Source organism: Bombus pyrosoma, linkage group LG1, assembly GCF_014825855.1.
Source record: "Bombus pyrosoma isolate SC7728 linkage group LG1, ASM1482585v1, whole genome shotgun sequence".
In the NCBI taxonomy this organism is placed as follows: domain Eukaryota; kingdom Metazoa; phylum Arthropoda; class Insecta; order Hymenoptera; family Apidae; genus Bombus; species Bombus pyrosoma.
The window spans coordinates 12162015-12178390 of NC_057770.1; the positions used below are offsets into that span (position 1 = coordinate 12162015).

The window sequence follows — 16376 nt, forward strand, 5'->3', positions numbered from 1 at the left end:
TGTGACCATAAAGAATGATTGACGCGACCTTAAATACAATAAAATAAAATAATAACAAGGAGAATTTTGTTAAAATAAAATTGATTGTCAGTATCATAAATATTAAAATTTTTTCCTGGGAAAGACCAAAAATGTAATTTCTCGTATTTTCTGTGCTCATCCAACGCAGTTTCTTGAAACTTTTTTCTCGTAAAGTTGTCATTATATATCGCAACCAAAGGATGTAAAACAGCATGTCGAAACAATCATAGATCACCCTCGTCTCGATTTCTGTCTTATTTTCTCTTCCGGTAAGGAACATCGGTATGCACGTCGACTGAGAGATGTGCTTTCCGAAAGTTCTTCGAACATCGGATCCGCGACCTTGTTTCTCGTAAACAAACTCGTTGCCCGTTTATTTGCTTCATTCGAGCAAGGATTCCACTCGACTGATCTACTTCGTGAAAAGCTTCTCGTTAAGTTATGCAGCCTCGCATCTCCGGCTTGTTGTTTCCATTAAATGTGCCATCCGAATAATAGCGCTTCCTGACAAATTCTCAAAATGACAACCTCACCAAGTTCCTACATTGCAACGCTTTTCGTTTTTTAACTTTTAAAAAGTTAAAAGCATATATGTAAATTCATATCCTCACAAATATAACTGAAGGAATAAAATTTAAGTAGAAATTTCTTTTACTTACTAAATAAGCACTTTTCTGTATTTTTGTATATTATGTGTACACTGTACATCGTTACGTCTTAAAATTTTCCGTGAACTCATAAATCGCAGTTTACCGATAAATAATGTAAAAGTAAATATCAAGTAACATTGATACGTAAGTATGATAGATACAAAATTACCAAGATCTTTACCTGTGCTAACAAAAGACTAATTAGTTCCCCTAACGCAGCAATTCTTTACTTGCATTTTATCGAAAATGGCGTCAGTTTCGTCGAAAAGGTTAAAGGTAAAAGTTGGAAGGAAAAAAGAGATTGCGAACAACGTTTCGTTTTATTAAATTTCCACGAAAACGATATTTCCTCTCGTTACTCTATATTTACACAAAAAGAAACAATTCTCGTTACAACTTCATAACTCTTTTCTCTCTGCACAGCCGAGGATCCGAATTTTTCCGTTTCATTGCTCCAAGCAAAGGAAACTTCGCGCCATTTCAGGAAACTCGAGTGCGGGAGAAGATCGTCCATCGTTTCCTCGTCGTTTGACATTTAAAGAAGCTGCGAATGTTTCGAGTTTCGTGCTAGTATTCGCATTCGAAAGCTGCCGAATCGATAAATAATGCTTGCAATTAGTTATTCGTAATTACAGCGCAGTCTATTTGCGACACGATACGATCACAGAAGGACAAGCATTTCTCATAAACAACGCTAGGCGTAAATGGTCCGTAACCTTCGCGGCCCTGCGTCGTAGCGCGTGTTCTGTATTTAATAACCGATCCTCGATGGTGGCAAACGTGATTTCCAGATTTATTTGCGCGTATCGATATGTCAGTTGCGGCAACTCTTTTACGATCGCTATACCGATGCAACCAGAACGCTTCTCAGAAGCTCCGCATATTTTAGACGAATATAGTGATGGAGAATGGAGAATTGCGGGAATATTCAATCTGTTCTCCTGTATTGGTTCTACGCTGCCAGTTCTACGTTGATTGAATAAATAAGGGATGGATCGAAGCGATGCGAAGGATCGTAGTTGTCGACAGATGTGTGTTGTTCCGTATTTCATGATATTATATCGGTTTATTTTTGAAACGTAAAATATTGCGCAAATATTGGTTACACAGTCTTGATAATATTTCTTTCTTATTTCTTTTTTTTCCATGTCTTGTTTCGTTCTTATTCTTTGAAAATATTTTTAAAGGAGCGATGGTGCGGTTTAATTTTAAATTAATAATTTTTAAATATTAAAGAATCTTAAAAGCTTATCGTTTATTAAATGTCCTTTCTATTGTTATATATATACTATTTTTTTAATAATTACGTTTAAGAACATGACGAAAATATTGGTTTTAATATTATCGCCTGCAGATTATATTTATATCCATTGTTAGAAGTACAAATAATCAATGACTCATACCGAACCAATATTAATTCAATTTGCATATCGATGAATCGTGTTAGTCGCTCAGTCTGTCTTAATGTGCGCCTATTTTCGAATCGCATACGCAAATCTGCAAACGTTACTATGTCCAGACATTTACGGATCCAGATAGTTGCTCGTAAAGAATTGGATGGATCAACGCTGTCGAATATCATTATCACAAACTAATATCACAAACATAGAAACGATAAAAATACGATTTCGTTCTATCGAACGTGGCCATCGATTCGAATGTTAATATCGCGACGAATAATTGAAACAACGTTTGGTTTCTAACAGTTTATTTATTTTTCGCGATACAGTTTATTGCCAGGGGATGAAATTTATCTTTACCAGGATTATTAAATTCTACCTTTTCATACACAAGCGGTCAATCGTAACCGGAAAATTGTAATAACCGATCATCCACGTGTTACAAAATGAAATTGACGATGGAACGTGTGCGGGGTTGCACACTGAACATTTATATGCAATACCTTCGTTAGTTCGATAAATGAAAAATAAATAAAAACTTTCGTTTCAATGCTATAGCTTTGAATTTTTTATTTATTAAATAACGACTACAAAACTATGTTTTCTTTAGACATGACCTAAACTCTACTTAAACATGATCAAAGTTAAAAGATACATGTGTCTTTTTTCAAAAGCAAATAATTCATCATCAACGCTAAATCTCACTGTTTTGTTCTTTTATTTTTTCCGAATAAAAAAATACGATTGTCACGAAACATTTAATCGATGCCAATAACAATGCTGTTTAGCAAACATTTTCGAATTTTTCTCAAAGCCTGAAATCGATGTATCAGATCAAGAATACCATTTCTAAAGATTCTACGTTTTTTCGAAAAGAGATTCTTCTCATAAGATTCGTCACATATAATTTTGAGTATTTCACTAACAATTAATTTTTTAATTAAAAATGAAAACACCCACGTAACGCATAGGAGACGATTTCCATTGCAAGATTTTTTCGACAAATTTACCAGAAGAATTCGAATTCCGCAACACCCGTTCGCGTATATCATGAAACGTTTGATTGTCATATTTTATAAACAGTACGGTCCACGATGATTGTTGTTCGAGCTGAACGATTATTTAGCAATGGCCTTGGGGCTGGCTACCAACGATTTTTCATGTTGCCGCTTCGTCTTAGAAAAATAATAGAAAGGTATCCATCAGGAAAGCACAAATAAACCGGGCTTACATTGTAAGTGTGTTTCGATCGTGATGAGAATCAATGCTAATTCATCCTCCTGCATCAAGCTTACGATGAAAATGTCCTATTATCAATGTGAGATTTACTCGATGAGTTAGAGAAATTTTAATTTATACTTCTCTACGTCTTTGAGATTCTTTTCAAGATCACATCTTTTCTCGTATCATGTTTCCTCCTTTTGTATAGAAATTTCTTATATCAACCTAGATATGTCTATCTAGGATTCTCGCGTTAAAAACGATGGCCATACTATTGCAACTGTTGACCAACTTCCATGGCATGGATCTAACACAGATAGCTATCACAGATAAATTGAGGTTCATGGTTAAAAAATGGCAAACCTTGATCGAAGCTAACGTTGATGTGAAAACCACTGATGGCTATCTCCTCAGAGTCTTCTGCATTGGTTTCACTAACAAAGATCAACTGAGCACCAGAGGAACGTGTTACTTACTTACAGTTTCCCGCATAGTACTTTATCAAGAACATCTGTACGATTTGTTAACTGATGAATAACGAAATCAGTATATTGTTGATATTAGAAATAACAGTAAAAACACGAAAACTTCCGGACTCCTAGACAATGAAACGAAAAATGCAATAGAAGCATGTTTAATACAACGATCTTTAGAACACGCAACAGATGATGCCACAATGAACACGCAGGAATAGCCGAAATCACGTGATATTCGCTTTTTGCATGTATAATATCTGTATGAATCGTGAAAAATAGAGATTACGGTACGAGAACTTGGAAACTCCGGGTCTTCTAGTTTGTAGTTGGCTAAGTTAACCACTACGCCACCGTCGCCTTGCGTCGTCGTCCGTTGATATCCCTGTTCCACAATCCTCTTTTCGGTCTGGAAGTTCCGGTGCCACGTATCAACATGGTAATTAAGAACAGTACAACGTATGATATCAGCGCTCAACACTAACAACATCAACATAATTTTCATCGTAATTGAATCCGTTACTTGGGAACTTCAACTTGTGACATTTTAATAAATTCCATTACCTTTCATATAATGGAATTAATACATAACTTTTCAATATAATATCCTCGATAAATTCTGTATAAAGCCGCACCAAATTTTATTGGCAATTAATTTTTTAAGTGCTCACTAGAATAAGTAAATACGATTTAAAAAAAAGTCTACTCTCTTTATTATGAAAATTGCTTATAACTGCTTTAAATAATATAGAATTTTGTGATCAAACATATAATTAGAGATATGTAATAATTTCTTTTTTTACTTAGTTTTTTCTTAATATTTTTTGCGTGATAAACCAATATATTAAGATTGAAACGAACAATCTTTTCAAAACAGGAGCACAGATTTATTTAACTTTATGATTCATAGCATATTACAGACATTTCTTTACTTATACGCACTTAAACTTGGAAATTAAAACTTTTCCACCGAAGATCTATCGAAGGAGCATACTCGACACTTTCCCAACACGTCGTATATTACATTAAAATCCATTAAACCTTTTCATCCAGCCTAATCCCGAGAGCCATTAGCATACGAGTCGCTAAAAATATCCTCAACACAGCTATCCACTCTCCGAAAGTTAAACATCCGCGGAGCACCTTAAATCCTATTCATCACGTCGTTGGAGCTTCCCGATCGATTCTTCTGCTTCTTTCTGTTCTGGGTCCAGGCTGTTCCATGATTCGACGCGTCTTAATGTAACCTGACAAACAGTGCCCGTTATTTATTCACGTTCAAAATAAAGGTTTCCATCTTACTGCCACGCGTTGCGTAAGTCTATGAAAGTTCGTTTCGATCCATTGAATTGATTTTTCGTTGCAAAGGAATGGAACTGTTATTATCATGTAGTTAATTGTCTCGTATTAAATAAAAGAGATCATATAATATTTTTTTATAACATTCCCTTGATATTACAATACGGCATTTCTTTGATATAATTACTTTGTCCCACTTGATTGCTGAAATGTCACATTATGGATTATGTTTTATTCGATAGACTTACGTCTGTCACCTCATTATTGGAATTGCAATTCTGCTATGTTAATTAATATTGGCCAAAAAGAGAAAGAAAAGGAGACTGGAACTTCAATCGAAATCAATATAAAACTGCGTGCTTAAGTATTTTATCGAATAAATATGTTTTAGAATTTTTAGTCAAGAAATAGACAATTATATTATATTGTACATAAAATTAATTAAAATTTGATTTTGTTTTAGAAATATCTACAACCATTAAAGAGCCCCGAAAATGCAGGTTTGGTGGACGCAGCGACGGTGGACGAAATCTTTTATCAGGTAAATTACTAATTTACAGTTTAAAGCTTACACTACAGAATAAATACGATGTTTTCTAAAGACATAATTGAAGCAAATCATTTGAATTTAATTCACAAAGATAAATTTTAGAATCCTATGCTAAATATCAAATCGAGAAATTTATTCATAGATTCCATAATTGTTTAAATATAATATCATAATAAATAGATCTTGAGCTAATTGTATAACATACCAGAATTTGAATATTTGAAGATGTTAATAGAACAGTAATCCTGTGCGAAAATTCGATCATATCCGATCATCAGTGTCATTCTACTTACAATAAATTCCGTGAAACTCAAAGGCTATAGAATTCGCACGAATAGAAAAAGATGATAAAAGAAACTATACGAAATTGAAATCTGTACGCGTAAATTCCTTTAACACGGTTTACCCGATCGATGTTTGGCCACCACGACTTTCCAATTAACTTGTTAAACCGTTGGACAAGCGTGCACTTTCCAACCTTTGACTTACAATCTCCGTGACGGAAAGAACAATTGTTAATTATTTCTTAATCGTTAGAACATGAACGTGAAAGGATAATACGATGCTACGGTGTAACAAAACAAATAGGATACCTTGCTATTAAACGCTAACAACGTGAATCATACAACTACTAGCCCTGTCAGATACAACGTTGTATTCCAAATTACGAGATAATAAACGTTTATTATAGTTCTATCAAGAGGAATGAAATTACGCGGGGTGTGGTTTGTTCAAACGACAGTCACGTTTTACAGCGTGAAACAGCGGACTGAAACTTCGTTATAGCTGAATATCAAGAGTTCGATGGAACCCCTATATTACTATCTTTGAAATTTAATATTTCACGCAACTTCCCGTTTTTAATATCCTGTGTCGGAAACGTTAGGATAAGTTGGGAAAAGAAAGTTTGTACGTTCGTGTTTCAGATTCCTTCTATTCTCAACCATCACGAGGTGTTCCTGGAGGAGTTACGTAAAAGACTGGATACTTGGGAGCTTAAGCAGACCATTGGCGATGTTTTCCTCGATGTGGTATGTTTTCTTATTAAACACATCACCATTTTGTTCAACTAAAATTTTAATTCGTTGTTATGCTTCTTCTAATTCGTATTATTTTACTTACCTTCTTAAAAAGTATATATTCTATTAAGTTTTTTGGAATGTTCCTGAAAAAGAATGTTTCTGAAGAAAAATTTCCAGGGAAGTTCCTGAAAAAAGAAACGAAATTTTAATCTATTCCATTCTATAAAGTTACATTCAAGTTGTTTACGATGGACACTTTTCGAAGAACCGAATGCAATGACCATTCTAATTAGATAACGCGCGTTGTATATCAGAGATTATCTTTCCACTTGTTATTCATTATTTGCTGTCTTTTCTGTAGTTCACCAAGGCTGTCGTCCTGGAGACGTACACACTTTTCCTTGATAATTGGAAGTCCGCGAGGAAGGCGATAAAAATGACTTGCCAAGCGAAACCGGCATTCGCGCGATTCCTCGAGGTATACCAACTATTTTTTTTTTTTTTCATTTTCTCTCTTCCTATTAACATTTTTATTTTCTGCATTGTTAATACAGTAGCTTTACCTTCATTATATTTTCCTTCTCCTTCCCCGCATAAATTCCTTAAATTCAACGAAACGAACGTACAGTCATGCAAGTTTGCGTCCGAATATTTAACCATAAAATTCTTCCACGTTCTTCTTTTTTATGTATTTGTGCAAAATGTACAAAATGCACATAGTATGCAAAAGTATGTAAAATATCCAAGAGATACCATATAGTATTGAATCGTTATAATATTTTGTGGATAAAACAAATTTTTGGTTAGATTCTATCGTTTTAACTGTTTTCATAAAAGTTTGAATTTGTGCAGATATTCACAGTCAAATTATAGTATTTTCTTATTTTCCTATTCTCATAACATTTCAAGTTGCCCGCTTTACACACTTCCTTCTTTTTCCCAAAATTGTAAACCTTTATGTACTCAATAGAACTAACTTACATAGTTTGACAAGAAATATTCAATCATGAATTCTTCAATATCCTTTATATTTCCAATATTCTTCCATATACTATATTTCTCTATTTCGTTTATACTAATCTGATAAAATTTGGTAATTGGTCAATTACCCCCTTTTTTTTACACGATAGGCAATGGAACGGGAGCACAAAGGAAAACTTGGGCTAGATCAGTTATTGATCAAACCGGTGCAGAAGATACCACGTTACGAGTTACTAATTCAGAGGTTGTTGAAGCACACCGATACCACGCATCCGGATTTCGAGTTACTCCAAGCTGCTCAGAAAGAAGTGCACGAATTGGTCGTAAAGATCAATTGCACGGAAAGGGAGTCTCTCGAGTGGGAGCAACAGCAAAGTACATTGAGGGAGGTTCAGGCGCTGGTCGAAGGACTCGCTGGTATCGTGACGAACGACAGGTGAACTTACTTTCTTTTATGATGTACGTTTATTTATGATCAGACACATTTTGGGGGAAAATTGAGTGAATCAGGGACAAATTGTTTGATAAATCTGTTAATATTGAGGAGGCTGCGATTCTAAAATTTTCTTTCAGAGGGTTTAATCTGTGCTGTAATAGCAACTTCTGCATGATGTTTAGTTCTTTAACAAATACGATTTATAATTACCAAACGAAGTATAGGTAATTCCTTCTAACATAGACTGAGATATTGATTGATAGTAAAAAGAATGTCAAATATGAACAACTGTATCATTCTTTTATGTTAGCGTATATATGTATTTGAAATATAGAAATTTTTCATAGAAATGTAAAATATAATGAACATATGCAGATACAATAGAGGCAGATATGTACAGTTATTATATAACAGCTACTCTTTGTCGACAAGTTTTATATTTAGAAATATTTGTAAAATGATTTTGTACGTGCCAGATCAACCACGACTTCCATGCAATTAAAAAAAACATATTTTATACCAGAGATAATATTCAATATTCCAGGGGCATGATAGCTTTAGAAATATGAAAAAGAAAATATAAAAAATAGGAATCAAAGGAAATCAATTAAATATTACACCTTATTAATAATGTTAGAAATGTTGCTTTATTTTCATGAAATTTTCTCTACGAAAATTAATTTTCTACAATTTGTAGAATATACATACGATTTCGATTTAAAATATTACAATTGAATATTATGACCTTTTAAAAATTATCTAAAAATATTCGAATCGTTTCTAAATAAAATATGAAACGTATTTTTACATTTAATATCATAATAGTCAAAGCAACGGTTGAAAAACGGTTAAATGTTTTAAAAACGTTTTCAAAACGTTTTTATACTTAATTTAGGTATCATTTATGAACTCGTATTTTTACATGATCCGTGAGAAAATAAGGGGGAAAAAGATTGAAAGATGTTTAACGCACAATAGAGCTTTCATCGAATAGCTGCGCGTAAAACGTTGCACTCACTTCAGCATTTCATGAACTATTCAAGCTTTAAACGCGTACACCGTATCGATTCCCAATAGCGATGCGTGTTGCGATAGAAATTGCTATGAAAACAAAAAATTCATCTGAATTGATGCGTCTATTTTTGTCGTAGAGCTTTCGTACGCCACGATCTTGTCACCATAGCCTCGAACCAAGGAACCAGAAAGGAACGTGCCCTATTTTTGTTTTCCGATTTGCTTGTTATCACCAGTATCAAGAGGAGAAGCGGGACAATTAGAAAACCATCGACGTGAGTGTGTAATTGATTTGTTCAAATTGTTTAGAAAAATGCTTATCTCTCTGTTAATTCATAATTTACGATATACTTATTAATATTATAGTTGATGATATTATAGCAGAAATAGTAGAGAAATGTCACGTATTTCTTTTACATAATATATATATTGTGAATGTTATGTACATTTATGTTTTTATGAACAGAACTGAAACAGAAGATTTTTCCATCTACTAAATATGATGTATTTTATGTTAGACATTTTATATATTTTTTTTATATATTCTGTACATTTTTGTTGTATTTTCTATTTTCATATTAGTTGTCAGATATTTTTTATTATAAATATACAATGCACAGACACAGTTGCTTCTTATATAAATTAAATTTTTTCTAATATTTTATCATTTTGTACATATGCATTCGTTTTCTGTCAAAAGTTCCTGTCCAAATAGTCTGGTTGGCCTATTGGAAGCAAATAAGTACAAAATGTTAATGAGAATACCGCTGGACGACCTAGAAGTTATGAAAGGTAAGGAAGAAGAAACTGCTAAATTCTTTAGTACTATAATATTAACAAATGCTACAAAAAAAAAAAAAAAAAATAATAATTCCATGGTTAGAAATTAAATTTTATTTCCATTAGCCAAAGATGAAAACCTGAGGCGAATGGCTCGTGAGGTAGACCATCTTCGAGAAGACTGTGCAACGTTGACTCAGCTTCAGGAACTCGCAACTACATTGCATGGTGCGAAGCAACAATTAGAGGATCTTATCAAGGATATGTTGGGTCAGGCACAACGTCAATTAGCTGAAAGGAACGCAGCACATTCGCAGTTGGCTTGTCTGGAATTAACACTTAACACTCAGTAAGTAACACGTCTTTCACATGTCATATCATTACATTCTACGTTAAGCGTTTTAAAATACCTAGTATTAAAATGTCAAGAAAAATTTAATAAACACATTCACATTTTATCATTGACGTTTGAATCGCTTTTATTAGACGTTACTTCACTTTGATCATCTCAAAATTTATTCTTCTCTATCACATATGAAAAGCTCCTTCATTGAACCAGTCCCATAATTTACGATAGTTAGATCTTATACAATTAAACATACACAATCTTTTGAAACCTTTTTACTTTGTATCATTTATATTTTTTGTATACATTAATGTTAGTGGTAGAAAAAAATGATTTATACGAAACCTTTGATTGTTGATTTAGCTATGTTCTTCACTCTATATTATGAACTCTAGAACTACGGACCACTAAAGTATAAAATTTGCTCCAAACAAATTGAAATAAAAGGTATATGAAAAAACACGTAATGCAAGCGAAGAAAGACCACCGAAATATTCGATAAAAATTTAATAATTACATTTTACTATTAATACTTAAATAATTGTATTAAAGTTTCTTTAGTCTGATCATCTCCGACTTGACTGTAACCCAGAATACGAAAAGATTTTTCATAATCCATGAATTCTTCCTAATTTACGATAGTTCCTATTGAACGAGTCCCGTTTTCCCATTTCACTGCGTCATTTTCCTCGCGAAGTTCGAGCTCGTATCTTCGCTCGCAAATGTCATTTACCTAACATTTCTAACAAACAACGTCACGAATGAAAGGACAACGAAGGAATATTTCATTCGAAGCTGCATGGTGACAGTTTATCGAGTGACGACATTCCATCCATTAGCGGTTCACAAAGCGGTATAGCCTCACAATAACAGTATTTTTGCGCTTTATTCGCCTCACGTTTCTGATCCACGTGCATCGAATCATGCCCAATAACCAACGTGACATCAAGTAGCTCGTATGATATTAGTCTCAAGTATTATATTTGCAGGGCTGGAATGGAGAACATTTCCGTAATGTTCACAAAGCCGGACAAAAGGGCCAGTTGGGAAGAGAGCTTCAACGAGGCTAAACAGAAGTTAGGTGAGTTGTCCCGCGACTATAGTGGAATTCACGAGGTTTACTTAGTTAGAGACATTGAAAGACAACACTTGCTAGTTAACTCTCAATTAGTATCATAAGGACCAGGTCGCTATTGTATAAATAATAAATAAAGAATTAATTAGTAAAGAACTTGCTTGACAACTGGTCTTGCGTTGTACGGACTTCAAAAACATTGAGAAGAAAATAAGGGGGAGGGGGGAGATTAAAAGAAGTTGAAGACACAGTAAAGCCTCCATTAAATAACTGTAAGACGCGTGAAAGAAAGTGTATTATATCTGCCAGCAATGTGACCCGCATCACACCAATTGAGGATAATCTATTGTAGGGTTTTCTTTTCTCGTAGTTTAGACAGCTAGGATTGATGTGTGAGTGGTACGTATTTGGTCTCGGTCACTTTAGTTTTGATATATCACATCTCAGTCTTTTTCTTCTAGATGTTTACAAACTGCGGACATCGAATTAGAACCACTCATAGTATAATTTCCACCTCTTTTTACTTTTTTTCTTAGATTAATATTGAACATTTGAAAAAATAGATAAATTAGATTCATAAGTGTATTGTAAAGAAATGATATTGTATTTAAGTAGATAAATAGGTAAATTTGGAATAATAACACCAAAATAAATAAACATCTTCGGATAATCAAAACTCGTGAAATCCACCATAGTCCATTCCAGAACGCGTACATTTCTGATCAGTGTCGATGTGTCTCGACTTACAGCGTTGTCCGCTGATAGGAGGCCCTGCCCAGAATTTGTGGGACCTCTGCCAATTCGAAAGACTCGGGCTGGCTTGCAGTTCACCTGCGCTGCGCCCACATTGGCCAATGGACAGGGTTCCAGGGACGTTTGGGTGTGCAACAGCGATGGTTACGTGGGTCAAGTCTGCGTGTTGAGTCTCACTCCGGAACCACCACAAGTGACATCTTGTAACGGAGTCTGCAACGCAAGGATCCTATGTGTCGCGGGAATTCCAGCGTGCACCCAAAGGTGAGATTCTTTTTTCACGAAGGTTGGAGGATGTGAGTTGGAGCTTTCACTATTTGGATTCTTGCGGTTTCTGTTGCTCGAAGCTTCTGGGTGTGAGCTGGTTGTGGGACTTCTGGGAACATGTTTTGTCTGTATATTGTGTTTAAATCCAATTAATCGACGGAATATTGTATTCCAACTCCTGGATTGCATTTGTGGAGTGTATTTATTATATGGTGTTAGGTTGTTTCATAAATTCTGTTGTTTTCTTATTATTGTTTTTAAATGTCTATTTTTTAAATTAGCATTTAATTTTTAATCTTTATTTTCTATTATGAATAGAAAGATGTATGTGTCGTATACTATTTCTATCTGCAAATTTCAAGAAGATTGACAGGGCGGTGAAAGGATGGCAAGCGAAAAGCCAAATTAAGAGTTCAAGAGTTCACTTCAAAGTTGATTTTCGTAGTCCTGAAAAGGAAATCTTGACAAAATTCTAAATCGCTGATATTTTATAATTTAGGAATAGAAAAGTTCATTTCTAAATGGGAACGGTTGATAGGAAACAAACAAGAATATAGTAATGATTGAATTCATAATTCTTCTCTATAATTCCATATCAAAATTTGCTAAAAAACGACGAAAGCTATGAAACGACCTAATATTCTCATACCAAAAGTGGTGTCAATGTTTGTCAAATATTATTAATATCTTATCATCAACTTAATATATTTATCCAACGAAATGTGACGATGTCAGAAAGTTTCAAGCAACATGGAAAGTACATATTTAATTCAGAGAGGTCCTTGAAAAAAAAAAAAAAGAAAACGGTTAAAATGATAAGGAATTTTTAAGGAATAATTTTTTTTGTAATACTTTGTAGGCTAGTAGAAAGGGACCTTATTTTATTTGTATTATATTTTAGATCGAATTCGTGCGTGACTAACAACATTTCATTCGCGAACAGTAAGAGCGGCATAAGCATCTCGGTCCAGGATGTCGATGCCAGTGGCGGGAACATACAGTTAGATAGGTAATACTCTTGACTGAAAATTTGAATCGGAACGTAGTAGTGTTATATAACGAGGAGTCAACTCGTAAAAGCGAATAATAACTAAAATTTACTAAAATTACATACAATCGAGATTATATTATGAAATTCATCTGTATGTATGTCAAGAATAAAAATTCTAACCAGGAATTCCGTCACTTCTTACATTTCCATCATGATTTTGAAAGTGATATTAATTATCGGTTGATTTCTTGTTATAGAATATTTTACGACTAATTTATTTTACGATTTAATATATTATGAAATATTTTATATATAAATATTTTACATATGTTAAACATTCATTATAAGATATTTACTACTATTTAATACTATTTTAAAATAGTACTAAAAGTAGGCTCCTTTTGATGCTATCAAAAATATATTGATAAAAGAATAAGCAATTTTCACATACATTAGCCGCACTTCAAAAATTCGTTAGATAATTATTCCGCATTGTAATAAAATATTCTTAATTAATTATTAATATATAAAATCAGTTATTTATATATTATAAATTTATATATCTAATATTTTAGATATAATTAAAAAATATACTTTAAGTAGTATAATTTTAATATAATAAATGTTATTATAATAAAATTTCATATTATTTTACATCATAATAGAAAGTTTCCTTTATAATATATATTATACAATTTTTCGCTATAGGTACATATCTTTTCTTTAAAACCATTTCTGTAAAATTAATGTATTTTTTTCTGCATCGATTTAACAACATACGACAGGAGCTTATTTTTAGAGAAATTTTTAATACATTATTCTATATCATTAGTAGTATGCTTCGTCATTAATCTAAGAAAGCTGTTTTGCAGTAGCTCGAGCTCCGACGACTCGGACTCGGACGACATTCCATGTGCAGATACGGGTAGCCTGGCTTTGAGCAGCGACGTTCCGAGTATTGATAATGTTACAACGGAAGAAGACGTTAACCAACCAACGATGTGGCTGGGAACCGAAGATGGATGCATACATGTATACAATTGTAACGACAACATCAGGATAAAAAAGAACAAAGTGAAAATACAGCACAATAGCAGTGTGCATTGCATCATGTAAGATTTTTCAAGTTTCCTTTATTGATCCTTATTATATTTATCAAACAATCAATTTCTAATAATTAATTTTTTATTGATAATTCGTTAATGATATAGCCATTATAAATAGTGCTTCAAAAATGTTTAGATTATTATTATTTTCTTTGGTCTAGATATATTTGTTTCCTTTTCTTCTACAATCTTAATAATATTTAATATTTCAGATATTTGGATAATAAAGTGTTCGTGTCGCTTGCTAATGGAGACATCACTGTCTATTCTCGAGATCACAGTAAGTCCTATATTTCTATTATAATATACATTTTTCTAAATTAAATTCATAAAAAAATATAAACTTTGTACTAATTGAACAATAAACTCAATGAAACATTTAATCACATAACAAACAACCAGCTAAGATAAATTATGCGATTTCTTCAAATTTAAACGCTCTGTAAAAAAATCTTTAGCGTTTATAACGCCCTTGTAAGTCAAACAATCTCAATATAAATATCGTTTAATTATAGTGGGTGGTTGGAATACACCCGACCCAACGACAGTATCGGTAGGCACAGTGGCTTCTCCAGTTACGAAAATGCTTCCGGTATCCGGGAAACTTTGGTGCGGGTGCCACAATTCCGTAAAAATCCTCAACACCCACTCGCTAGATATAGAACACACTTTCGCCGTTAGCAACGACACATCCCTGTCGGTTTCCTGCATGGCAAGTTCCGGTGGGCTAGGAGTCTGGATTTCTTTGCACAATAGCGCCGTGCTGCGATTGTTCCACTCTGCTAGTTATGAATGCTTGACGGACATCAATATAGCACCAGCCGTCACCAAAATGCTTACCAGTAAGTTTCTACGTATCTTAATCTTTTAGATAAACAAGATACCTGTGATAGCTTATTATCCTTCTGTTAGATATATTTTTGGTTCTTCGTAATTTTACGTTTCGTTTCATTTCTTTCATCTCTAAGATAGGAAACATAGTTTTTTTCATTGAAATATCATTCAATAAAAATATTTTTATCGACATAGATGCAATATTGATTACGAAAATGTGAAAATATATGCAAATTATGAACTATCTTCGAAAGTAACTTATTAAATTTCAATTAATTGAAATAAAATGTGATTTCTACCACAAAGAGAAGTTAAAGAAACCTAATTCTAAAATATTATTCCCACGTTAGTTGTAGATTTATGTTGAAACTAACTTTAAAATATACAAGTTGAATTTACGTGAGGATCGTAAAAAGACCTACACCTGAGAGTGTATAACCGAAGATAAAATAGAAGATCTTACCTGATGCAAAAGGTCGTTAAACGTAGAAACACCAGATTCCTTTCAGCATTTCAAAGTCGTTTCACAAGTAGATTAACGGTTGTTCTTCACGAATTGGACCGAGAAGTTCTCGTCTTGGCCGCCTATTTGTGACTCTGTTCGTGTTTAGACAAAATACATAATGAAAATAAAACGTAAAAGAAAACAATATTGAACATGCATTATTAACACTAATACCACCGACGATAATACATATAAAGTACACTTATTTATTTGTACAATTATATATCTGTACAAAATTAGAAGTAATAAGTACTAAATACTGTATCCAATTTCTTGTTAATTTACTTTTTTAATTTAATTTTTAACTTACTTTTACTTTTTGAAACCTATGAAACATGCAATGGCATCAAATTTTTGGTCGATAGTCTACATTGCCAAAAATCATAGAATGCCCCCTAAACGTACAATGAGCTAAATCTATTAAATTTCTATTGAAGTTATTAATTGGTCATTCTAGCCATACTTTTAAGTTTACTATTAACACCAAATTTTGTAATTTTTATTAATAAATCTTTCTTCAGTCTTATACATTGGATGTTTTCCAAATAAATTCCATATCAAAAACTTTAATTCAAGTAAACCTTACACAACCAGATATATTTTCTCGATTTTATTATATGGTATTTATTTTAACGGAAGCTTTAAACTTGCT

General features: G+C 33.0%; 1 protein-coding gene and 1 long non-coding RNA gene across 11 annotated transcripts in view; one reads left to right on the plus strand and one right to left on the minus strand.

Moving 5' to 3' along the window:
• The window catches only part of LOC122568637 (rho guanine nucleotide exchange factor 17), a 70749-nt gene that overhangs the window by 48592 nt on the left and 5781 nt on the right, over positions 1-16376 (plus strand). For 4 of the 10 annotated variants that reach the window (XR_006317174.1, XM_043728600.1, XM_043728592.1 and 1 more), the window contains exons 10-22: positions 5528-5605; positions 6541-6645; positions 6998-7114; positions 7767-8053; positions 9205-9342; positions 9768-9859; positions 9974-10196; positions 11183-11274; positions 12018-12285; positions 13190-13297; positions 14152-14391; positions 14598-14665; positions 14901-15227. Coding sequence is in view for 9 of the 10 variants with exons in the window: in XM_043728600.1 (XP_043584535.1) it covers positions 5528-5605; positions 6541-6645; positions 6998-7114; positions 7767-8053; positions 9205-9342; positions 9768-9859; positions 9974-10196; positions 11183-11274; positions 12018-12285; positions 13190-13297; positions 14152-14391; positions 14598-14665; positions 14901-15227 (2143 nt within the window). In the remaining variant the exon portion in view is untranslated. The remainder of the gene's footprint in view (positions 1-5527; positions 5606-6540; positions 6646-6997; positions 7115-7766; positions 8054-9204; positions 9343-9767; positions 9860-9973; positions 10197-11182; positions 11275-12017; positions 12286-13189; positions 13298-14151; positions 14392-14597; positions 14666-14900; positions 15228-16376) is intronic. The other 6 variants (XM_043728617.1, XM_043728629.1, XM_043728634.1 and 3 more) reach the window with 5 other exon arrangements.
• On the minus strand, positions 15207-16371 carry LOC122568745. Its single transcript, XR_006317189.1, has 3 exons — positions 16035-16371; positions 15683-15816; positions 15207-15348 (listed from the first exon to the last, which is right to left on the minus strand). It is a non-coding gene; the product is annotated as an uncharacterized LOC122568745 (long non-coding RNA).